The sequence below is a fragment of the Mandrillus leucophaeus genome, unplaced genomic scaffold (genome assembly GCF_000951045.1).
Source record: "Mandrillus leucophaeus isolate KB7577 unplaced genomic scaffold, Mleu.le_1.0 Scaffold394, whole genome shotgun sequence".
Lineage (NCBI taxonomy): Eukaryota > Metazoa > Chordata > Mammalia > Primates > Cercopithecidae > Mandrillus > Mandrillus leucophaeus.
In genome coordinates, this window is record NW_012104187.1 from 1,469,777 (window position 1) to 1,495,927 (window position 26,151).

General features: G+C 39.9%; 1 protein-coding gene across 1 annotated transcript in view; it reads left to right on the forward strand.

Moving 5' to 3' along the window:
- The window catches only part of LOC105547675 (uncharacterized protein C10orf67-like), a 76,727-nt gene extending 50,795 nt beyond the window's left edge, over window positions 1–25,932 (forward strand). The window contains 2 exon segments of the mRNA XM_011991335.1: window positions 3,666–3,813; window positions 25,805–25,932. Coding sequence (XP_011846725.1) covers window positions 3,666–3,813; window positions 25,805–25,932 — 276 coding nt within the window.
- The last annotated feature ends 219 nt before the right edge of the window (window positions 25,933–26,151 follow it).

The window sequence follows — 26,151 nt, forward strand, 5'->3', positions numbered from 1 at the left end:
TTTTTTTCTACATTCTCTAAGAACAAACTTTCCTAAAACCTCATGCCACTTAAGTTCTAGATGATCTTTTTTATTTGAAATTTCATCTGATTCAACTGCCCCCTCTAGTGGTATTTAAAAAACCCTTGGGATACCAAGTCTCGAATTAGATTGGGAACACTGAATTTGGAAAAACAATTAAAAATTTCAAAGTAGCAGTGGAAGTAAGTTGAAAAACGAAAGTGAAATAAACAAGCTTTATTTAATTCTGCAGTTATCTAGTTTACTCTTACTGATTATCAAGTTACTTCAATAGCTTTATAGTTAATAAGTAGTTGTAATATTTCTCATCTCCAGATGGGAACATCCTAAATGTTGAACTTTCCCAAGAGCAACTTCATTCAAGGGATGAAATGTTCAGGTTTTATTCGGTGGGAAATCAATGTGACTCAGCTGCATGCCATTGTAGTCATCAGGTTTCCATGCTGTCCGTTGGCTAATCCTCTTGAGAATTTATAAAGGAGGTTAGCCTTTATGTCTCTGTGATTGTGTGTGTGTGTATGTGTGTGTGTGTGTGTGCACGCGCCTGTGCATGTGTTTTAATTTCAGTTGGAGCTGGCATTTTGAATAGACTTTTCATTTTTCTTTCTTATCCCAACACTGATGAGCCCCGCAACCATCACCCACCTACCTTCCATTGCTGAGCATATCTGCTTGTTGCTGACAGCTCTGAAACAGAGCTGTCATTCAAGAGTGGCAGCTCTGCAGGGTTGCACTGCCCAGAGTGCCACTTTCCTGGTTGTCACTCATTGGGAAAGCACCTGCTCTTCTCTGTGACTGTCATGAGGCATGGGCTTGCATCAGAACTCTACTCCTCCCCAGAAAATTGAGATGTCCAATTCAATGGAGCCTATGGAAGGGAAACTGCTGAGAAGACACAGAAAGTGCTTTGAACCAGAACTTCTCAGACTTTACCACTCACACGCATCACCTGCAGGTGTTGTTAGATGCAGACTCTGACGCAGTAGCCCTGGGTTGGGCCTGAGAGGCTGCATTGCCAATCAGTTCCCAGGTGATGCTGAGGCTCATGGTCCATGGACCGCATTTGAGGAGCAAAGCTCCCAAGTACACCTGTTTGCAAAAATGATTCTTTCAAGATTCAATTTGGGATTCAGTTTGTAATTGTATGCATCTTGTGAATATTCACAAAAGATATAGCACATATGCTACCGCCTGAAGTCCTAGTTTTTATAATATGAAAGATAAACTTGAGATTGGCAAGTTTCTTTAAAATTTTGAAATTCCAGAATGATCAAGGATTACACACACTCTGTCTCAGAGTATAGTGTGGTTTAAATGGTTACATCCAGTTAACCGCCTTTTAATGATCTCCATCCTTCTTAACCTCATTTTATTAATGCAGTTTATTTTTTTAAAGTCTCGTGGTTTAAGCAAGCACAAACTAGCAGTGTGGGCAGATGGCAGAAGGAGCACCACCACAAAACCTGCCACTCAGAGTGTAACAGAGGACCGTAGCAGCTCAGAACGATCCCTTTGTTCATTTTGCTAATGAGTGTCCTCATTGCTGTGGGCGACTGAATAGTTAATTACTTGCAGTTCCCGCAGCTGACAGATGGTGGGGACAGAGCTAAGGGTTAACCTCAGAAGAACAGGGGTTGTGGATTGATATGTGGAGGACAAACCCCCAGATTTAATGTGTTTTCCTTGCGTCCTGCTTTCATACAAAGAGATTCTTAGAACCCGTAGTTAGGTATTAGCTGCTACCATTTGTAAATTTTACACTTCATCTGATGAATTCAAATAGTTCTTCTTTAGTTGATGAGAATCGGGTGCTCGTGTAATCCTCTGTGGATGTTCATACTCTGCCACTGTTAGGAAAAGTATGCTTAAGCCTATTAAGGCCAGTATTGTTTCTTTCTTTCTTTTTTTAAAAAAAAAAAAAAAAAAAACTTTTAGTCTGTAAATGCATTCTGTGATGGTCTCAAATTGAATAATGTGGGACAAGAAATTAATGACTGGGATTCAGTGTTGTTTATTAACTACTTACTAGGTTTGTCAGTTCTCATTAGTTAAGAATGAATTGGGCTCAAATAATTTAAATGAAATGGTGAATCAAAGTCATGAAGATTTGGTAATTGAGCTTAGTGCAAAATTTAACAACATAATTTAAATATTACTAACTCTTACACACACACACATACATACCATACGTAATTTCATTAGTAAGTCACTTGTTTTAAAGGACTTATTAATGTACTTATTAGTGTACTACAAAAAAATTTAAATCACTTCTTTTTCTTTCAAACTGTTACAGGGGAAAATATTTAAATAATTTACTTCCACGTATCCTTAAACTAAATGAAAGTGTAGTTCCAAAGGGAAATCAGTCGAGAGAAATGATTTTGTTTTTGAGGGAAGATTTTATTTTTATTTATTGCAATCATGGAATTACTGTAAAAAGAATAAGTTATAATTCACCTGCGATGACCTTAAGTTCAAAAGTATTTTTAATGTCTGTAGTAATTTTTAACAAGGCATGTAGAATCTTCTATCTCCTTTGGCATAATAATATAATGACTAATATTTTGAGATTGCATAATCTGTTTATTATTGTACCACAATAAAGTGTAAAGTTCTGCACCAACTTCCCCAATCCATTACATCTTAATTTTTTTTTTTTAATGTGTGACAGTAAAATCTAGACAACCATAGGGAGTATATTCAGATGTTTTCAATGGCTTTGAAACAGACAAGAAGAAGAAGGCAAAAAAAAAAAAAAAAAAAAGTAGCTGTCCCAATAAGCGCGTCTATTGCGTAAGAAAAAGCTCTCCCATAATGGACATGGCAAGATTTAAACAAAAGACGCACATAATAAAAATGTAAATGAGTTTGCTTTACTAAAACTATAACTTTAAAGTCTTTTGTTGTAAGTTATCCTGAAACCTTCTTACAAGGTAATCACTGTTTGCATAGAGATTTAAACCGAAGTCTTCAATAGCATTAAACGCCTGCACAGACCCCGTGTGACAAGCATGCAAAGCCATGTTAATGTTCAGAATATGAATTGCCTCTGGGTGGCTCCTCCACCAAGCAGAAAACCAACTGTGTGGATATCCGTGTGCCTGATGGACTCCATGCGGCTCCCAGCCTGAAAACGTCACCACTTTGACATGTGATGTGCTCCTCATGACACTGGCAGCACTGACACTGGGAAATGCCACAAAGGCAACAAGCCCCCCTCCTTAGCCATGCACTCTGCCACCCCCTGGCGCTGCCCGTCCTGGTCCCCCCAGCCTGCCTAGTTACAGGCGGACAGCACTTCAGACACACACAGAGGGAAGTGTGGGTGGAGGGGCCCCAGCTGCCTCCCCGGACACAGCCTCCATAATGAATTGACCTGAATGATGAGGGCACACAAACAGTATGATATGCATTATTCCTGTCAATAAAATGTCCCCATGTGTTGAGGTCTTTGTACAGAATGTACTGGAGCCTTTCTTCCAGCAAGCTCTATTTAGGCTCCTTCCTTTTTACTATTCTTATTATAAGTGTGTAATAGAATTCAGAAAATTATATGATAGCTTTTCTGTATCTGTATTGTCCTTGTCTTGCATATTTAAATCCTTGGCTCCCTGCTTAGAAATATGGCATTCTCCATCTTTTAGGAATCTTTTCCCAAGGAAACCAGCTCTCCAAAATCAAACACAGAAAAGGAAAATTTGGAGTACAAACTGGAAAATGAGAGGCTGCTTCAGATCATTTCAGAGCTTGAAGAAGAAATCCAGATCAATCTAAAAGAAAATTCAGGATTAGGTAACATTTTGAAATCACCTTTGAGAAAAATCTATGTATTGGTCACGTTGTAAAGCTCATAACTATGTTTGTCTTTTCCAAACATACATTTGTTTGGTTATTTACATTTAAAAGATCAATTTCATAGCCATCTTTGCTTTTTATTGAAGATAGCATTTCTTACATGGGACAGAGGATGTGTTTGTAGTTGTATCCCTGAGCCATGTCATGTTAACTCAGGATGTTGTTTCAAGACAGACATTGGCCTTTGCAAAAATTTGCTAATCAATGCTCCATTTCACTTAGAAATACTATAACCAAATAGAAACTTTTACTGATTTGTTTCAGATGCTTAACTGATTATCTGAACTTGATAACACTTAAATACTTAAGAGTACATATAGGGATATGCTTTGTGGGGAAAACAGAGTTAGCCCTTCAGGAAAATATGCTACTACTTAGTAGTTACTTCAATTTTTGATACAAAGTTTAAATATACAATTTCGTTTGTATACTTTATACCCCTTTTCTTTCATACCACACACGTTGGTGAAAGTTGTGTTTAAATCACCGAAGTTGTTAGAACATGTGGAAAAGGGAAAAAAGTAATCACCAAAGTGAGATTGCTTTAATGTATTTTTTCATTTAACTGTGATCCGTGTGATTATGTTAATTACATGATGTTGTCCTTAATCTGCTTATTTAAAGCAATGAGCAGGCAATAAAATGAATTATAGCAAAATATCAATGAAATGAGATATATTATATTAATATTATCCCTTGGATGTAAAATTCTACCATGCCAGTATAGTCTCGTTCTCTTCTGCTGTGGCATAGTGAGGCCTTTTAGTTTTGGGTCGTTCTTATTAAGTCATAAACTGCCACCTGCTAAAGCTCTTTGCATTGGCTGTGACTAACAGCAAAAATGTCCATCGCTAGTATTGATGAAAAGCTTTCAGCCCTCAGCCACACTTGGATCTTGAACTTACTTCTTAATCCCTATCTGACCAGCCATCTGAACAGCAGGAAGAAGGCTGTGAATGTCAAGGGCAGTTGTGAAGGTCACAGTCCTGCTAGGCCTTGTGTCCACCATGCCTGCTAGTACCCCACAGCCTGCCCTGAAGCAGGCCGTTTAAATACAGGGGCATAAGCATGTAATTTCATGGTTGGCCTCTCTCTCCTTTTGTTTACAGAAGATGAACTTATAAGTATGAAAAAGATGGCAGAAAAGGATCAAAAAACTATTCAAAAGGTACTGTAACGTTTTTACGTTGATAAATGACTCTTTTAAATGGAACTATAGGCGCAATTGGCCAAGTAACACTGTGTCCAGAGTGTCTTGTGACATAGAGGAAAATTGATCCACGTATTTAATCTCTCCCCACTATTTGGGAAGGGTTACTAGAAGCAAATAAGGACTCCATCTTGAAAACTCATGTATAGATACTTCTTTTGTTTGGAATCACTGACCATCTGCCTTGTTGATTTTAAGGCACCGAAGTTACATGACACAGAGAAGTCTGAAGATGAGCTCGCAGTTAAGGAAAAAATTATATTAAAAATGAACAGCCTTATTTTCAGATCAGATGTTAGTTGATGTTCATGGATGAGCTGGGCTTATGCTATCTGGTAAATATTTAGAGCAGGGAATTCTTTTGGTAGAACAAAAATCAAGATTTCCAAGGTGGGATGCAGTGGCTCACCCCTGTAATCCTAACAGCTTTGCAGGCCAAGGTTGGAGAAACTCCTGAGCCCAGGAGTTCAAGGACAGCCTGGAAAACATAGTGAGACCCCGTCTTTATAAAAATAAAAAAAAAATATAGCCGAGTGTGGTGGCACATATCTGTAGTCCCAGCTACTCGGGAATCTGAAGTAGGAGGATTGTTTAAGCTCAGAAGTTCAGGGCTGCAGTGAACTAGAATTGTACCACTGCACTCCCGCCTAGACAACAGAGTGAGACCCTGTCTGAAACACACATACACATACACCACCAACCCCCACAACAACAACAACAACAAGATTTCCTAGTGCATTCAATTGAATTCAGTAGGATCTCAGCAATTCCTGCTCTCCCTGCACACGTGGGGCTCCCCCACTCTGTTCTCGTTTACCCGCAAACTTCCCTGTTGTGGCTCTCAGTTGCCATTCTGTTATGGTCTATCTTCCCTGCCCTACTGGAGGCTCCATAAGGGTGGAAACTGCTCTATCTGGTCTCTTAGTGGGGAGCACAATGCCCGAGGCACTGAAGAATACTCCAAGAGATGAATAGAATAAGAATGTATTTATAGTTCATACAGTTTACAGATAAATAAGCAGATTCACATCCCCAAATTATTCCAAATAAACATAAATGTCTTCCAGTAACTGAACCGAGTATCCAATTTTAAGTTAAAATGGATTAAAATCAGACAAAATTAAGAATTTAGTTTCACAGTTGCACTAGCCACATTTGAAGAGCTCAGCCACTACATGTGCCTAAGTTCAGGTACAGATTTCAACCAGGCCTGATATTGCCATTCAAGATATTCTTTTTTTAATTTTTAAAAATTTTTTGTCCTTTATTTCGTCTTAAAAGATAGGATACATGTGCAGAATGTGCAGGTTTGTTACATAGGTATACATGTGCCATGGTGGTTTGCTGCACCTCTTGACCCATCCTCTAAGTTCTCTCTCCTCACCCCCACCCCCCACCAACAGGCCCTGGTGTGTGTTGTTCCCCAGTCTGTGTCCATGTATTCTCAATGTTCAACTCCTACTTATGAGCGAGAACATACGGTGTTTGGTTTTCTGTTCCTCTGTTAGTTTGCTGAGGATGATGGCTTCCAGCTTCATCCATATCCCTGCAAAGGACATGATCTCATTCCTTTTTATGGCTGCATGGTATTCCATGGTGTATATGTGCCACATTTTCTTTATCCAGTCTATCACTGATGGGCATTTGGGTTGGTTCCATGTCTTTGCTATTGTAAATAATGCTGCAATAAACATACGTATGCATGTCTCTTTATAGTAAAATGATTTATATTCCTTTGAGTATATACCCAGTGATGGGATTGCTGGGTCAAATGGTATTTCTGGTTCTAGATCCTTGAGGAATACTCCATACTGTCTTCCCCAATGGTTGAACTAATTTGCATTCCCACTAACAGTGTAAGAGTGTTCCTATTTCTCCACAATAGGTACCAGCATCTATTGTCTTCTGACTTTTTAATAATCACCATTCTGACTGGTGTGAGATGGTATCTCATCGTGGTTTTGATTTGCATTTCTCTGATGATCAGTGATGTTGAGCTTTTTTTCACAAGTTTGTTGGCCACGTAAATGTCTTCTTTTGAGAAGTGTCTGTTCATATCCTTTGCCAACTTTTTGATGGGGTTGTTTTTTTCTTGTAAATTTGATTTAGTTCCTTGTAGATTCTGGGTATCAGACCTTTGTCAGATGAGTAGATTGCAAAGATTTTCTCCCATTCTGTAGGTTGCCTGTTCACTCTGATGATAGTTTCTTTTGCTGTTCAGAAGCTCTTTACTTTAATTAGATCCCATTTGTCAATTTTGGCTTTTGTTGCAATTGCTTTTGGTGTTTTTGTCATGAAGTGTTTGCCCACGCCTATGTCCTGAATGGCATTGCCTAGATTTTCTTCTAGGTTTTTATGGTTTTGGGTTTTACATTTAAGTCTTTAATCCATCTTGAGTTAATTTTTGTATAAGGTGTAAGGAAAGGGTCCAGTTTCAGTTTTCTGCATATGGCTAGCCAGTTTTCCCAGCACCATTTACTGAACAGGAGATCCTTTCCCCATTTCTTGTTTTTGTCAGGTTTGTCAAAGATCAGATGGTTGTAGATGTGTGGTGTTATTTCTGAGGTCTCTGTTCTGCTCCATTGGTCTATATGTCTGTTTTGGTACCAGTACCATGCTGTTTTGGTTACTGTAACCTTATAGTATAGTTTGAAGTCAGGTAGTGTGATGACGCCAGTTTTGTTCTTTTTGCTTAGGGATTGTCTTGGCTATACGGGGTCTTTGATTCCACATGAAATTTAAAATAGTTTTTACTAATTCTGTGAAGAATGTCAATGGTAGTTTGATGGAAATAGCATTGAAACTATAAATTACTTTGGGCAGTATGACCGTTTTCATGATATTGATTCTTCCTATCCATGAGGATGGAATGTTTTTTCATTTGTTTGTGTCCTCTCTTATTTCTTCACTCAAAATATTCTTATATTTTAGATAAAACTACTTTTAAGAAGTATTTTTCAAAGAAATTGTTACCCTGATTGGTCAGAGGTGGGAGATGTTTCCCTGATAACTGAATCCCTCACAGGTTTTCACAAGGGGAGTTCATTTTCTTAGCCTTCACCCTATTTGCAGTGATAATAATGTAAATTCCATTTAACCTTCTTGGCATCAACCTCTAAGGTCAGAAATGAAATCTCAGCCTTCTAGTTTCACTTAATAACCAACCAGGGAACCGTCACCTGTCCCTCCTTTCCTCCCTCTTTTCCTCCCTCCTTTCCTTCCTCCTTTCTCCCTCCATTCCTCCCTCCCTCCTTCTCTTCCTTTCCTTCGTTCTCTCCCTCCCTCCCTCCCTCCCTCCCTTCCTTCCTTCTTTCCTTTCCTTCCTTCCTTGTCTCAGTCTCATTCTGTCCCCAAGGCTGGAGTACAGTGGTGTGATAATATCTCACTTGCAGTCTCAAACATCCAGGCTCAAGCAATCCTCCCATCTCAGATCCCAGAGTAGCTGGGACTAAAGAGGAGTACCACCACACTTGGCTAATTTTTTATTTTTTATTTTTGTAGAAACAGGCTGGTCTCAAACTCTTGGCCTCAAGTGATGCTCCCACCTCATCCTCCCAAAGTATTAGGATTACAGGTGTGAGTCATTGCACTGGGCCTGGTTCTTTATTGAAAATGTTTCTCAAGCTCTTCAGTCTGTATTACCACTGGTAGAAATGAGTAGCATGTACTTCCTACTTTCTATAAGGAGTACAATAACAAATTCAAGCAAAAAAATAATCTCACTGGTAAGCCACCAATTGATGGCTGGCTATATCTGTGAGTTTAAATATGTCAGTTAAATGCTGCCTCAGCTTTCTAAATCTGCACTGTGCTATGGTGGCCCCTGGCCACATGTGGCTATTGAGCACTTGAAATGTGGCCAGTGCAAGTGAGGAACTAAGTTTTAATAATTTAATTTCCAATTCTTTAAATTCAAATTTAAAAACTCATTTCAGTTCTTGGAAAACCTTTCTGTGTATTTTTGATAACTGGGATATGTGACTCTACTTTTTCATATGTAAATTTTATGAAATCTGAATACAAATAAAGCATTTCCACTGAAAACGTAGCTCCCCAATTGAGATGTACTGTAAGTGAAAAATACACACTGGATTTCAAACACTTGGTGTAAAAAATGTGAAATGTCTCACTAATAATTTTCTATATTGAATATACATTGAAATAATAGTTTGAATATATATTGGGATAAAAACACATCATTAAAATTGCTTTTACCTATTTCTTTTGTCTTTTTAGCACAGCTACTATAAAATTCAAAATTATATATGACTCACATTATATTTCTGATAGCTCTGTTATGTATAATGTAATATATAAATATAATTTAATATATGTAACATATAATGTGATATATGTAACATATATAATGAAATATATGTAACAAATTATATAATATAGTATAGCAGACTCCTAATCTGCTTGATTTTTAATTCTGTCTTTCTTTTCTTTTTTTTCTTTACATGCACTGGAACTTCTCATAGACATTGAATATAGGAACATTTTGGTACTGAGCAGAAAGAATCTAGAACCCTGGATTCCTGTTCCATTTCTGCCACTAGGTCCCCTGGGACCAGTACCTGTCTTCCTCCTTCCTGTTTCTCCCATGTGTACTGTGTGGACTGAATGAGATAATGAATGTCAGCATGCTTTGTCAACTGGGAAGCAGTTCAGATGTTGTTGAACAAATGACAGCTGATATTTGCTGGGTTTTTTTCCAATATCCTGCACTAAATCAATTTGTTCAGCCATGTTTATTAGTTGCCTTTAAGTACTAGGCACTGTGCTACTGCTAGAAAAAATAAAATGCATGTATATACCTATGGTCCCTTCTGGGGACAGTTGAAGTCTACAGGGATAGACCAAAGCCATAGGGCAGTGAGATAGGGACTATAAGAGAAGTGTGTACTAGAGAAGAGATGCCTGGCCTCATCTGGAAGATTCTAGAAAAGCTTCACAAACAGTTCCACAATCTTTCTCATGTTCTCCTGTTGAGGCCCACTGGAGCTGATTTTTTTAGGTTTTTTCTATTGTTTGCTTGCTTGTTTGTTTGGGGTTTTTTTGAGATAGGGTCTTTCTTTGTTGCCCAGGATGGAGTGCAGTGGCGTGATCATGGCTCACTGCAGCCTTGACCTCCTGGTCTCAAGCAATTCTCCCACCTCAATCTCCTGAGTAGCTGGTACTACAGGCATGCACCACACCTGGCTTATGTATTTATGTATTTATTTATTTTTGGGAAGATATTCTCTCACTATGTTGCTTAGGCTGGTCTTGAACTCCCGGGCTCAAGGGATTCTCCCACCTCAGCCTCCCAAAGTGCTGGGATCATAGGTGTGAGCCACCGTGTTGGGCTTTGGAGCTGATTTTTCCAGGCAGGCAAGAGAGTAGAAGAGCTGGGTACAGTGTATGAATGCATAAAGCCTGACATGGATTTGTGAAACTGCTTGTGATTGGGTGTGGCTTGAGAAAGGAGTAGAAGTCTGATGAAACGATATAGGAAGAATCTGTAGTGGGGTAGACAGAGTGAGGAGACCAGGGGTGTGGGGAAGAGGGTGTAAGCAGGAAATGGAAGAATGGAAAGGAGCAACTCAGAAGTCTTCAGATAACCATGTGTTTCCCCCACCTTTTTTTTTTTTTTTTTAAAGCCCTGGATGCACTTAAAAACAGATTGAAAATGGGACTGAATTTGGGGAGGCTGACCTCTTGCCATCCATCTGGGCTAAGCATGGTCAGTTATGGAATTCATAGCTTTGGTGTTTTAATTCCAAGAATCAAATACCAGCTGTATCTGTGCCTGTCTTCCAGCTGCTGCCACAGTAGAATCTGTTCTCATGAATTTCACTCTGGGAGGGAGACAGACCCGGAGTCAGAGAGCACAGTACAGGTGTGATAGCGTCAGGATGCAGAGAAGCAGAGTTTGCTGTGCGGCACACAAGAGGCATTCCCAGCCTGTACTCTACGGGATCAGGGAAGGTTGGAGGAAGGATACTGCACTGGCCCCAAGAAGAGCTGTTAGAGTTAGCCAGCAAAGAGATGCGGAAGAGTTGAGAGTAGTATTCTAAGTACCACGCAAAAGCACCTTGTATGGGAAAGGGAGTGTGGTTTGCTGTAGATGAAGAGTACCTGAGAGCAAGGAGTGGCAAGGGGCAGAGGACAGTGGCAGAAGATTATATTCATGCAAAAAAGGTTTGAATTACCTTCTAAGTGCGTTGGAGAGCCTTGAACATTGCGGCAGGATCAGATTTGTGTTTCAGAAAGAAAATGAATGGGAGAGAGGAAAGCCAGGAACCAGAGTCCAGTGAAGGTGTTGTTTGGATAAACCAGGGAAACAATAAAGAACTGAAACAAGAACGGTGATACTGGGGATATTTATTAAATTAATACAGACATGAATTAATGAAATTGAATGCATATCAAAACGAAAGGTTGAATTTTACTAGCCTATAACACACACAAACAGCAACTGATCAATGTAAATACCAAGGCAAGTCACAAGGGAACAAGGGCCCTGCAGTGCATGGGGTTTTTGTTTGTTTTTTCATTTTTCATTTTTTGGGTACCTAGTAGGTGTGTATATTTACAGGGTATATGAAATATTTTGGTACAGGCATTATGATGTGTAATAATCACATGAGGATAAGTGGGGTATCCATCACCTCAAGCATTTATCCTTTGTATTACAAACAATCCATTTATACTCTTTTAGTTATTTTTAAATGTACAATTAAATTATTGACTATAGTCACCCTGTTGTGCTATCAAATACTAGGTCTTATTCGTTCTTTCTAGCCATTTTTTTTTTGTACTGTTAACCCTATTACCCCACCCCTCACTACCCTTCCCAGCATCTGGTAACCATCCTTCTTCTTGTTATCTCCGTAAGTTCAATTGTTTTTAATTTCTAGCTCCCACAAATAAATGGTTTGTTCGTTTGTTTAGAGACAGGGTCTTGTTCTAGGCTGGAGTGCAGTGGTATGACCATAGTTCATTGCAGCCTTAAATTCCTGGGCTCAAGCAATCCTCCTGCTTCAGCCTCCGAAGTAGCTTGGATTACAGGCACATGCAACTGTGTCCAGCTAATTTTTGTATTTTTAGTAGAAATGGGGTTTCACCATGTGGGTCAGGCTGGTCTTGAACACCTGACCTCAGGTGATCCACCTGCCTCAGCCTTCCAAAGTGCTGGGACTATGAGTGTCAGCCACTGTGCCCAGCCTAAAAAATTTTTTTTGTGGAGACCTGATACCAAGTCTCAAACTCTTGGCCTCAAGCTATCCTCCTGCTTCAGCCTCTGAAAGCACTGGGATTACAGGTGTGAGCCACTGCACCCAGCCCAGTGTATGCTTCTGATAGCTATTTTCAATTGGTATAAATGTAGTTTGATATGCACATAGATATAACGCAAAACCCTAAAATAAGAGATGGGTCACATAAAACATTAGGCAAAATTGTTCTTTTTGACAGAGTAGGACTTGCTTTATTGTGATGTTACATTTTGATGGTGTGGGGTAAGGAAAGGTGTAAATAAATTGGTATTTTCTGTGTATATTTTACTTGCTTACATAATAATTCTATAATAATGTAAGATGATCATCTGTAGAAATTTAATTTTCTTTTGATCGGATTGAGATCCATTTTTCTCATATTGAAGTATGTTTCACTAAATTCTCTTGAGGAGAGATGTTAGATGTTCTGTTCTTATCTTTAATAAAAATATAATTTCTTCTCTTTCAGTTAATGGATAGTAGAGAAAAATTAAGAGAAGAGCTTAATTATGAAAAATCATTAGTTCAGGATGTGGTAAGATGATTTACATTATTTCCTAACTATTTGAATTCAGAAATTTAATTTAACCATGAAAGTTTTATAAACTTTATTTGTGATTATTTCCTGTGAATGACTCATTTCACCTTTATCGGAAATCTAAGTACATGTATAATTATAAACATTTGTAAATGGTCATTTTAAAGAAAGCAGTTTGAGTAGCACAGCAATAAATATGCTTACTAGAGTCTTGTGTAAGAAATAGTATTACCATTTAAAACCATGTATAAAATTTCTGCATTTTATTATGGAGATTTAAAAAAAAAAAAACCAAATAGGAGAGCCCACTATTTTGAAGGAATTGCTATTTTCAGTTACAAATTGCCGTAAGTGACAATAAAAAAGAGCCCAGCTAGATATTTTGGCATTCTGTGTTAGTCTCATAAGAAAACACTGCCTTTTTATGTTCTTTTAAGAGAACTTTCCAGACGGCTGGTCTTTTATCAGTTGACTACCCAGCCCGCAGCCCCCCCACAGCAGCCCCCCGCCCAGCTTATGGTGGCGTATTTGGCTTTCAGCTGATTACCACTAGTATGTCTTTGTTACAGTAAACTGACTGTGTTTATTATAATAAAAAATAAAACACAGCTTGACTTGCGTTCTAAATGTGCTTGAAAAGAATATGATACTGTTTGGAAGAGAAAAGGTTGCTCATAGGAAATCAACACTTCAGATATTGAAACATTCGCTTTTTTACAGCTTGTCACACTTTGTGCCAAGTCATGACTGTTTCCCTAACTCTGTTTTGTTACTCTCAGCACCCTGTGTTTTGGGTTCCTTGTCATAGAAATTAATGCAAAACAATTCTCCTGGATTACAATAAAGCCTTCTATGAAACCAACTTGGGAATGCAGGCAACGAAAACAATTTATGGTTGGCGATTCACAAAAACCATGTGTTAACAAATGTGTTATTTTGAGCCTGCTACTTTTAAATACCTGGCATATAAAAATAGACTCCATTATTTGAGTCTACTTGGTGAATTTCTTCTACCTCCACCCCCACTCTCTTCTGTCATTCCTCCAAAGTTCAGGCTTTACTTTGGAAAACAAACAACTAAATAAATGTGCATATTGTCATTAAAATTGGAAGTGTTTTTATAGAGTGGAAAGCCAGTGTTATATTGTTTGTTAGCAGCAATAGAGAAGAAATTAAACTCAGTCAGTGAATTTGTGCCTATACTAGGAGCAGATCCCATACTCTTTGAATTACTTTGCCTCTTTATTTTAACTGTAAGCCTTTAACGGGTGCTATTGTATTGCTCACAGGGGAACCAACCACATTTTATTTTGTGGTTTAGAAGTTTGTTGCGCCCCAAGCTTGTTGCCAAGCAGCAAGAGCCTGCACCACAAACTCCACAACGGCGAAAGAGCCTTCAGGATGCCTAGACTAGTCTAGGAGCTCATGATTTCAATAGAGGGAGTGGGCCTGAGGTTCTTCATGTGATGGAGGTTTCCATTGCATACCCGCTTTGGACCCATCGAGGTCACTATTTCACCGCCTTCTCCCTACTCCTGCAAGGCATTCTGTTATTCACTTGGAGGCAGCCTAGTTTTGTTGTTGCTATTTGGGCTTCCTTCGTTTCTTGCTATCCTGCGTTTTTCCAGGACCCGGGATTTGTGATTGCACTGACAAGGAAGAGTGGGAGAAGGTGGAGTTGACCACTGTCATTCTGTAAAAATTTAAATACTTTCTAGCCAGAAGGGTTTTGTTACATGCTTGCCTATTATTATATTCCAGTGAAAGTTATTTTCTGACCTGTTAAGAGTGTAGTGCAAAAAGCCAAAGAACTGGTAGTAAAGAGGCACAATCAGTAAGTATATGAAAACTGACTTTGTGTGGCAGCTCATGCCTGTAATCCCAGTGCTTTGAGAGGCTGAGATAGGGGAATCGCTTGAGCCCAGGAGTTTGAGACCCCCCTGAGCAACATAGTGAGGCCCCGTTTTTATATAAAATAAAAAAGATTAGCTAGGCATAGTAGCACATGCCTGCAGTCCTCCTACTCAGGAGGCTAGGTGGGAGGTGTGAGGATCACTTGAGCCCAGAAGTTTGACACTGCGGTGAGCTGTGATCATACCACTGCTTTTCAGCCTAGGCAACAGAGCAAGACCCTGTCTTTAAAAAAGAATAGATAAATAAATACATATTTATTATTATATATAACATACACATATTTATTATTTATTATATATATATAATATATATGTTAGGTAAGCGATGCAACCTAGAGTGATTGTATCCTTAGATTGGCTTTTGAGGAAGCATGTGAAATAATTTTGGGTCTTTCCATGATTCCTAGGCTAAGTGGCTTTCGTTTATTTTGAAGTTAACAAAACAGAGGGACCTCATCAGAAAAATATCATGATTGAACTCTTTCTCTTACTTCATTTCTATCTGCTTCATCCCAGCGCACCCTATTTCTTGGAACAATCCAGACTGGAGATGGGAAGGAAGTACATAGGTTGCCCTAGCCCCATTCTGGGGGCACAGCAATAAGTTACCCTTGTAATCTCCCTTGCTCCCACAACTAGGTTCCTGATGCCTGCGTTCCCTCTGAGGCATGCCTCAAGCCTGTGCGGTCCTGTTATATGTCATGTGGCAGGGTTTGGCTATCCAGTTAGGAAACAGATGTTTTCAGTGGTCCATGCAAAGCCACGTTTACATGGAAGCTCTGCGAATAGTGACTCTTCATCAAGACAAACATGACACAAGTGTGACTCAATGTGACTGTCCCTGTATGCCATGGAAGGTAGAGGAGCAAGTTCTGCTGTCCGTGTGGTCCCTGTCTCACTGGCAGTGAGTCTGTGCCCGCTGGTCAGTCAAATGTGTTCCATGTAATCTTGGACATTTATTAGTCCTGCATAGCCTTCACAATCTACTTTTTAAAATAATATTTATAAAATATAGAGACAGGGTCTCACTATATTGCCCAGGCTGGTCTTGAACTCCTGGACTGAAGCAATCCTCCTGCCTTGGCCTCCTAAACTGTTGGGATTATAGGCATGAGCCACTGTGACCAACCCACAATCCCCTTAGGAAGTCAAAGAGCTAGAAGGCAAACCTTGTGAAAGGAAGAGCTCCCCTGAGGGTGTGTTGTTCAAAATTCATCAGAATGAGCCCCATGAACTCTTGCAGCCATTCACCCTACCTGATATCAGCAGGTAGATTTCTCTCTTTACAATCAGGAGATTCAGACAAGGATGCCTCAGAGTTCCATTCCTTCTGTACTGTTCCTTCTTGGTCAGCACCTGGTTAGGTCCTCTCATCTTTCAGGTCAGAGGTCAGATGCTGCCTCCTCTGGGAAACCTCTCCCACCCTGACTTCCCTTGCCTGGAAGAGGTGCCCACCCTCATGCTGGCATGGCACACAGTTTTCCTCTTGTGGCTCTCATCACATTCTGTAGAGATGGCCTGTTATCTTACCTGCTATTTCCATTCTGTGAGCTATGGTTTTACCCCTAAAACCTAACATGGTGGCCTCCATGGGGTAGATGGCCAATAAATATTTGTTATGAGTAAATGATAGAAGGGATAACAAAAAATAGTTGAGAATGGCTTAACCCACACTATATATGGCATGAACTATATGTACTTTAATAAGCCCATAATACTGGTAATACATACGTGACACAGCTATACAATATAGAGAGGACCTGCAGTGGGGTTTCCAGGATTAATTTCCAGGTTCCATTCCAGTGGTTCTCAAACTTTTTGGTCTCAGGATCTCTTTACACTCTTAAATATTTTTTGAGGTCCCCCAAGAAAATTTGGTTTAGATGGTGATATAGTTTGGATGTGTGTTCCCATCAAAATCTCATATAGAAATGTAAGCTCCAGTGTTGGAGTGGGGGCCTTGTGGGAGGTGATTGTATCATGTGGGCAGATTTCTCATGAATGGTTTAGCACCATCCCCCATTATACTGTCTTCACTATAGTGAGTGAGTTCTGGTGAGATCTGGTCATTTAAAAGTGTGTAGCACCTCCCGACTTCTCTCTGTTGCTCCTGTTCCCACCATGTGAGACACCTGCTCCCCCTTCACCTCCCACCGTGATTGGAAGCTTCTTGAGATCTCCCCAGAAGCAGAAACCCCTATGCTTCCTATACAGCCTGCAGAACCGCAAGCCAATTAAACCTCTTTTCTTTATAAATTACCCAGTCTCAGATATTTCTTTATAGCAATGTGAGAATATACTAACACAGATGGGTTTTATCTGTTGATATTTACCATATATGAAAGGAAAACATAATCAAATTATTTGTTAAGTGATTTTAACAACACTAAACTCTTCACATGCTGACATAAATGCCATATTGTTTATAAGAAAATCTTTCCCAACACAGAAAATGTTTAGCAAAAGTGGCTTTGTCTTACATGTGTGTGTATTTTGTATACGTGTGTGTGTATTTTTTTTTTTTTTTTTGAGATGGTCTTACTCTGTCACCCAGACTGCCGTGCAGTGGCGCAATCATGGCTCACTGCAGCCTCGACTTCCTGGGCTCAGGTTATTCTCCTGCCTCAACCTCCCAAGTAGCTGGGATTACAGCCACGCACCAACACGTCTGGCTAATTTTTCTATTTTTTGTAGAGACAGGGTTTTGCCACATTGCCCAGGCTGATTGTAAACTCCTGGGCTCAAGTGATCCACCCACCTCAGCCTCTTAAAGTGCTGGAATTACAAGCATAAGCCACAATACCCAGTCACTTATTTCTGTAAATTTCTTTAGTATTTGGTTTCCTGGAAATTATTTAAATTCTCATAGATACTTCTGTATTCTCTGCCATGATAAATATCACATAACTTTTGAAAAACTCCAGTGTCCACTCATGAGACCATGAGAATGAAGAAACAGTGACTAATCTGTTAGTATTATTATGAGAATAATTTAGGCCTCACAGACCCCCTAAGGTTTGGGGCACCTTAGAGGTCCTTGGACCACATGTTGAGATCTGCTGCCTTATTTAATAAGGAAAAACCCTTAGCCAGGTGTAGTTAAGTGAAATGTCTTTATCCGTTTGTGATTCTTATCCTCTTCGTTTGTTTTCATTTAATTTATTTATTCATCGATTCCTTTCCCTGGCACATGGCTATTAGAATGTTACACTTTCTAATACACTTACTAATACTAATATATTTACATAAATATAAGCCATTACTCCTGCGCTCAGGGAGGCGGTTCAAATTTCCACATAAGGAAATTGCCGTTTATCTCTCACAATGTGGTGATTGGGCCAAGTGCTCCCCATGGGCAATATCTTGTGTTGTGCTGTTGTATTCCTAGATGGAATGCAAGGGTACAGGCGTACATACCTCTAGAATGTGTGGTGCAGGTATAAAGTTTATTGATTAAAAACTTACAAGAAGAAAATTAACAGACAGGACACACTCCTTTGGTCTTTTATTAGCCCACCAAGAGGAGAGCTTGGGTAAGGTGAATCACAGGAATTGCTGTGGGAGAGGGATCCCCCCGACACACCACTTTATAGGGAAGTTGGCTATCTACCACACTATATGACAGTGGGAGCTTCCTGGCCAGGGAATTGTCTTTCTAAAAAGGGGAGCACCCAGAGCTGAGCTAGAGGAGGTGACGTCAATGCCTTCTGTATGAACAGGAGTTCTGCAGGTCTTCCAGAGGCACCCTTTATCCCCACTGAGCCATTTCACTGACCAAGCAACAGAGTGAGGAAGGAGTTACTGGGTCATGGGTTTGTCTGTTCCCACTAGTAATGTGTAAAGTTTCCTTCCCTCCTCAGAGAAAAGAGGAGTGGATTATTCACACCTACAGTCAGTGATGAAAGCATTGATCATGACTGATAGGGTGACCAGCTCATCCTGGTTTGCTCATTCTTAGCACTGAAAGCCCTACATCCTGAGAAACCCCCTCAGTCCTAAAAAGCACCAGGATAGTTAATCACCCTAATAGGAAGAAACCTGGAAGCTTCCTCTGTTAGTCCAGGGATTCCAAATAAACCTAAGTTCATGTATCACCTCCAATGTATTGAGAGAGAATTCTGAGGCAGAATGGAAACTCTGTGGGAAAAAGGGCTCAAACTTTTAAAAATTAACCATATTGATATTGATTACAGGGAAAACTTATCAAGTGAGCTGGCATTCAAAGTGACTCCCACCCAAATTTTTTAAAACCTCAAAAAATTCTAGATACAGTATTACAAACATCTTTGTAAAAGCATAAAAAAATGACCAGGGACATGGGGCTTACCTGGTCAAAAGTCAAACATCAAGGGAAACACAGAGGGGTCAGTTGAGGTTTCCAAGCTGATTGTCCTGAGGGGATTTACTTATCTGCACTAAACAGAAGTCACAGTGCAGGGCATGCTAGAGTGCCTGCGTGTGTGTGTGTGTGTGTGTGTGTGTGTGTGTGTGTGTGTGTAGGGGTAATCAGCAGTGATCTCTTGCATTAGGCTGTGAACCAAAGGTCACTCCTGCTGGATGAACATGAGCAAATGTAAACCTGAAACCTACCTAATACCCAGAGGCCTGCAGGGGAGAGTTGCCTCTGTACAGAGCAACACAAGGGGGACAATCTCTTCCTGAAGGGTTTTGAGAGGCAGGACTTACAGGGGATTTGCAACTCAAGTTTGTATTCACAGAACCTCAAACCTTCAGTTTAGTTAATTTGTTTGTTTTTCAGAGATGGGATCTTGATATCTTGCATAAACTGATCTCGAACTCCTGTGCTCAAGCAATCCTCCCACCTCAGCCTCCCAAGTAGCTGGGACTACGTGCCACTGCACCTGGCATCAGTTTGGTTTTAAGTGAATAGAAAGTACCTCTGAAAGAAGCAAATGGAAATACTCTCTATAAGGAGTACTTTAATCCTAAGCCTCAGAGAATTCCCAGAATTCTCTACCCTACGATTATAGGAGCAACTAATATCACATAGTCAAAGATAAGGAAGCACACAAGGAAATAAGAAACCACCTGTATGTTGCAGGAAGCCAGGGACCCCGAACAGAGGGACTGGCTGAAGCTGCAGCAGAAGAACATAAACTGTGAAGATTTTATGGACATTTATGAGTTCCAAAAATTAATACTTTTATAATTTCTCATGCCTGTCTTTACTGCAGTCTTTGAACATAAATTGTGAACATTTCATGGACTTTTATTAGTTCCCAAAATTAATACTTTTATAATTTCCTATGCCTGTCTTTAATCTCTTAATCATCATCTTCATAAGCTGAGGATGTATGTCACCTCAGGACCCTGTGGTGATTGCATTAACTATACAAATTGTTTGTAAAACGTGTATTTGAACAGTATGAAATCAGTGTACCCTGAAAAAGAACAGAATAACAGCGATTTTCAGGGAACAAGGAAAGATAACCATAAGGTCTGATTGCCTGCAGGATCGGGCAGAATAGAGCCATATTTTTCTTCTTGCAGGGAGCCTATAAATGGATGTGTGAGTAGGAGAAATATTGCTGAATTATTTTCCCAGTAAGGAATATTAATAATTAATACCCTGGGAAAGGAATACATTCCCAGGGGTAGGTCTATAGATGACTGCTCTGGGAGTGTCTGTCTTATGCAGCTGAGATAAGGGATGAAATACGCCCTGGTCTCCCGCAGTGCCCTCAGGCTTACTAGGATTGGAAAATTCCAGCCTGGTAAATTCTAGTCAGACCAGTTGTCTGTTCTCAAACCCTGTTTCCTGTTAAGATGTTTATCAAGACAATGCGTGCCTAGCAGGACACAGACCCTCATCAGTAATTCTAATTTTGCCCTTGCCTTGTGATCTTGCTCTGCCCTTTGCCTTGTGATCTTGTATTGCCCTTTGAAGTATGTGATCTCTGTGACCCACTCCCAATCATACACCCCCTCTCCTTTTGAAATCCCTAGTAAAAACTTGCTGATTTTGCAGCTCGGGGTCACCATCACAGTCCTACCATTATGTGATGACACCCCCGGAGGCCCAGCTGTAAAATTTCTCTCTTTGTACTTTTTCTCTTTATTTCTCAGATCGGCCAACACTTGGGGAAAATAGAAACAATGTATGTTGAAATATTGGGGGCTGGTTCCCCTGATTCCTGTGAGAAACAATGCAGAGTAAAAACAACTACATGGACTTCAGAAGTTTGAGTTTTCCAACAATATTTACTGTGTATGGTAGTTTGCCTCCAAAAGTGGAGCAGGACTTGGTCCTAGTCAAGAAACTGGCAATATATGCCTAGTTGGATTTCAAAATTACTATGGACCAGCTATTGCTCTATGCCTCCTTCTTCCCTTGAATGGAATGGGATCTCTAGTGCTTATCCTATGTCCCACCATGGAACATTGGCTGTGTGGGGACAGATAACTTGTCTCTTTAGTTTCCGTATCTTCAGATCAAGAGAGATTGTACTCAAGGAGCCTCATCTGCACCTGGACTTGATTTAGATAATGAGATCCCAGACTTCAAGCTGATGCTATAGTACAATGAGATTTTTTAAGGCCTTGAGTGAAGATAAATATATTTTGTTCATGGGAAGGATATAAAATAATGGAGTCAAAAGGCAGGTAGATGAAGAAAAAGCATTTGAGGGACTCCAGTTTCCATTCACGATAAAAAATACTCTCAGCAAACTGGGAATAGAAGAGAACCTCTCAAGCTGATAAAAAATATCTACAAAACACACTATTATCATGGTTGATAGTGAAAGGATGAAGATTTTGACTCTGAAGTCAGAAATATGACAAGAATTCCTGCTCTTATTACTTCCCTTCAACATTGTGTTTTAAGTCCTAACCAGTGCAAAAACGCACACACACAAAAATAAATAACATCCAGATAGGGAAGGAAGAGGTAGAACTTTTTAAATTCCCAGATGACATGATCATCTCTATAGGAAATCCTAACAAATCTACAAAAAAAAAGCTACTAGAATTAATAAGTGAATGCAGAATGGTTGCAAATATCAAGATACAAAAATCTTGTACTTCTATATATAAACAATGAACAATCAAAAATTGAAATTTTGAAAAACACCGGTTATGATAGCATCAAACAATATGAAGTGCTTATGGATAAACATGACAAAATATGTGCAAAACATGTACAGTTAATATACTGCTGAAATAAATTAAAGACTTAAATAGATGCAGAAATATTTCCATTGTTCATGATTCAAGAGATGCATATTATCAAGCTGTCAATTCTCTCCAGATTGATTTATGGATTCAACACGGTCCGAATCAAAATCCTAGCAGGGTTTTTTGTTGTTGTTGTTGAAATCAACAAGCCTATCCTAAAATTTACATAGACATGCACAAGACCTGGAATAGCTGAAACAATTTTGAAAAAGAACAAAGTTGAAAGATGCACACACCTGGTTCAAACTTGCTGTAAAACTATAGTAGTCGAGGTAAAGTGGTCTTGGCATAAGGAGAAACATAGATTGCTGAAATAGACTAGAGAATCCAGTAGTAGACCCTATGGATCGTATATAATGAATTGATTTCTGACCAAGATGCAAAGGCAATTCAAGTAGTAAGGATAATCTTTTCAACAAACAGTACTGGAACAATTGGACAGCAATAAGCAAAAAATGAACCTCAACCCTTACCTGACACCTCATATTAAAGTTAACTTGAAATGGATCAGAATTGTAATAGCTGAAACTACACAACTTCTAGATAAAGATATAAGAGAGAATCTTAGTGATCTCAGATTTGGCAAAGATTTCTTAAATAACAAATTACAGTTTATCAGAAATTTAAAAAGTTTAGCCAGGCATGGTGGCTCGCACCTGTAATACCAACACTTTAGGAGGCCGAGGCTGGCAGATTGTTTGAGCCTAGGAGTTGAAGACCAGCCTGGGCAACATGGTGAAACTTCATCTCTATAAAAAATAGAAAAATTAGGCAGTCATACTGGAATGCACCTGTAGTCCCAGATACTTCAGAGGCTGAGGTGGGGGGAATCACGTGAACCCAGGGAGGTCAAGTCTGCAGTGAGCCCTGGTCCCACCACTGCACTCCAGCCTGGGTGATAGAGCAAGACGTTGTGTCATACAACAACAACAAAAAGTTTACTGTTCAAAATGTTTTTCTTTTAATGAAAAAACAAACCACAGAGTGGGAGAAAATATTTGCAAAATATCTTTAACAAAGAATTTGCATCTAGACTATGCAAATAACTCTTACAATGTAATAATATAAAAACAACTCAGTTTTTTAAATGGCCAAACTATTTGAACAGGCACTTTATTTAAAAAGATATATAGAGGCAAATGATGACATAAAAAGATGCCCAACATCATTAGTCTTTAGGGAGATACAAATTAAAATCTCAATGAAATATCACTATATACTCACTAGCCTGGCTAAAATTTAAAAGGTCGACCATATAAAGTGTTGTCAAGGATGTGCAGCAACTAGAACTCTCATTCTCTGCTAGTGGAAATGTAAAATATACATTTAGAAAAATGTTTTGACAGCTAAAAGAAATTTCTAAAATTCTGTACTTAACAGATGATCTGGCCATCACACTCCTTGGTATTTACCCAAGATAAATAAAAGCACATGTTCACACAAAGTCTTGGGTCACAAATATTTGCATTTGTTTGTAGCAGCTTTGTTTGTAAGAGCAAAAAACTGGAAACACCTCTGGTATCCATTAATAGATAGAGGGGAGTCTAAGTCTCTTTGTAGGACTCTTAAGAACATGCTTTATGAATCTGGGTGCTCCAGTATTGGGTGCATATATATTCAGGACAGTTAGCTCTTCTTGTTGAGTTGAACCTTTTACCATTATGTAGTGCCCTTTACCTCTTTTTTGATCTTCATTGGTTTAAAGTCTATTTTGTCAGAAACTAGGATTGTGACCCCTGCTTTTTTCTGTTTTCCTTTTTCTTGGTAAATTTTTCCCCCATCCCTTTATTATGAGCATATGTGTTTCTTTGAATGTGAGATGGGTCTGTTGAAGAAAGCATACTGATGGGTCTTGACTCTTTATCCAGCTTGCCATTTTGTGTCTTTTAATTGGGGCTCTGTTGCAGGGACAGATCAGAGTTCTGTACATATAACCCTGGCTGGAGTTGCTGAAATTCCTGCAGGGAGGCCCTACCCAGTAAGGAGAGCTGGATCAGGGTTCCACTTAAGCAGTCTGGCCACGATTTCTGCACAGCAGCTGTGCTGCATTGTGCGAGACTCTTCCTCATCTGAACCACCTGGACTCCCTAGAACTGGCAGGCTAGAACAGCTGAGTCAACCAAACCGCAGAGATGGCGGCCGCCTCTCCCCCTGGGAATTTGGTCCATCTGAGGCCGTCTCCAACCTGTTGCTGCTGGCTGGCTGGAATTCCAGGTCAGTGGGGCTTAACCTGTGAGGCACCATGGAAGTAGGGCCTGCAGAACAAAGCTGCTTGACTCCCTGGATTCAGTCCCCTTCCCAGGGGGAAGGTACAGACAGATCTGCCACCTTGCTGGGATGCCCAGGACCAGAGTATGTAAAACTGCTGGGTCTCCATGTATACCTGAGCAGCTACTCTGCCAAGACTCCACACACCTCTGTGTATCAGACCCAGGGCCCTGGTGGTATGGGCTCACGAGGGGATCTCCTGATCCACAGGTTGCAAAGATCTATGGGAGAAGCATGGTTTCCCAGGGGAGGTCACACAATCACTCACCACTTCCCTTGGCTGGGGACAGTGGTTCCTTTGGCTCTGTGCCACTCCTGGGAGGACCCATCACCCCACCTGCGTTTCTTCATTCTCTGTGGGTCAGGTTGTCTGCCTAGTCAGTCCCAATGTGAGAATCTGTATATTTCAGTTGAAGGTGCTGAACACATAATGCATGTTTTCCTATGATGTCTGTTGTACTTAATGCAATGAATAAATGCTAATGACTTTAGATATTTGCAATGTTATATATTCCTGTTTACTTTTTAAATAAAAGTTCTTTTTCTGGATACAAGTTTGTTTTCTCTTTGATATTATAACTTGTATCCCATAATAGTTTTGGCAGACAAATGGTTTAAAATGTTACTCTTTCATTGCTTATAGAAATTTTATAGAAAATTGTCTTTTTTAATCTTTGTAGATAATAACCAATGATATGGGTCTTCAATTTTACAGATTAATAAACAGAAAGAGGACAAGGAAATGAGAAAAAAGTATGTCAGCTTAAGTGTCAAGGTTTGTATTTAAGTTTTTTCTCCTCTTTCTCTTTAATTTTGTGCTTCCCTGATTTTGGCATCTGAATTGACAAATCTATGTAGCATACTGAGGTTTTTCACTTTCCAATGTCTGAGTTTGAAAAACAAAGTTCTTGAAAGTGAGAGCAAGGCCGGGAGCAGTGGCTCACATCTATAATCCTAGTACTTTGGGAGGCCGAGGCAGGAGGATTGCTTGAGTCCAGGAGTTCAAGACCAGCCTGCGCAACATAGTGAGACTAACTCTTTAAAAATAAATAAATAAATAAAGTGGTGTAAGAAGTGTGAATGGGAAATCAGGAGCTGATTGTTGAGAACAGGGAGCAGAGAGTGAAATTGAAAGCCAAAAAACCAGCTAGTGGGGCATCAGGAGGAGTGCATCCTGATATCCTCATCCTTCCTACTATTTCCCTACCTTCTTCCTACCTAGATACAGGCCTCGAGCTGCCACCCACCCCTCTCCACATAGACCTCACCATTCCAGGGGATTCCAAAGAGCATTGATTTGTTGGTGTGTTCTTCTTAGGACATGAGGATTAAAGGGGGAGAGTGGAGAAAAAAGCTCAGCCTACCAATCAAATCCTGCCAGGGGAGATTGTGGGCCTGGGAGCAAGAACAAATCCACACGCTCTAGGACTGAAAACCTCAGCTCTGCAATTTTAGCTCAGGGGAGGGGAAGAGTGTGAAAGAGAGGGACACAAATCCAAGAAACAAAATAAGAATAACAAAGTTGTTTACTTTTGTGTGGCAGGCTGCAAAATCAGCCAAGGAGAGAGAAGCCTCTTTGTCCCCAAGGTCCAAGTCTCCACCCAGCACCACAGCTTCGAGTCCACATTCTGCGACCATGAGTATATCATCTACTGGGGCCAAGAAAGCTAAGACTCCAAAGCAGGCTTTAAAGGAAGAGCAATTTGTGGTAAGAACTGCTTCCATGACCACACACTGTCCACCTTCCTCTGCACAGGGGCTCCTGTCTCTTTCGCCCTATCCATGAGGCCTGCAGTCTAAGCACACCTCGTTCTCGCCCCTGAGTGGGGGGCTCCAGCTGCCTATTTCTAAACCAATATGTCAGGGTGAGCCTCCTTCACTTTCCCAAGA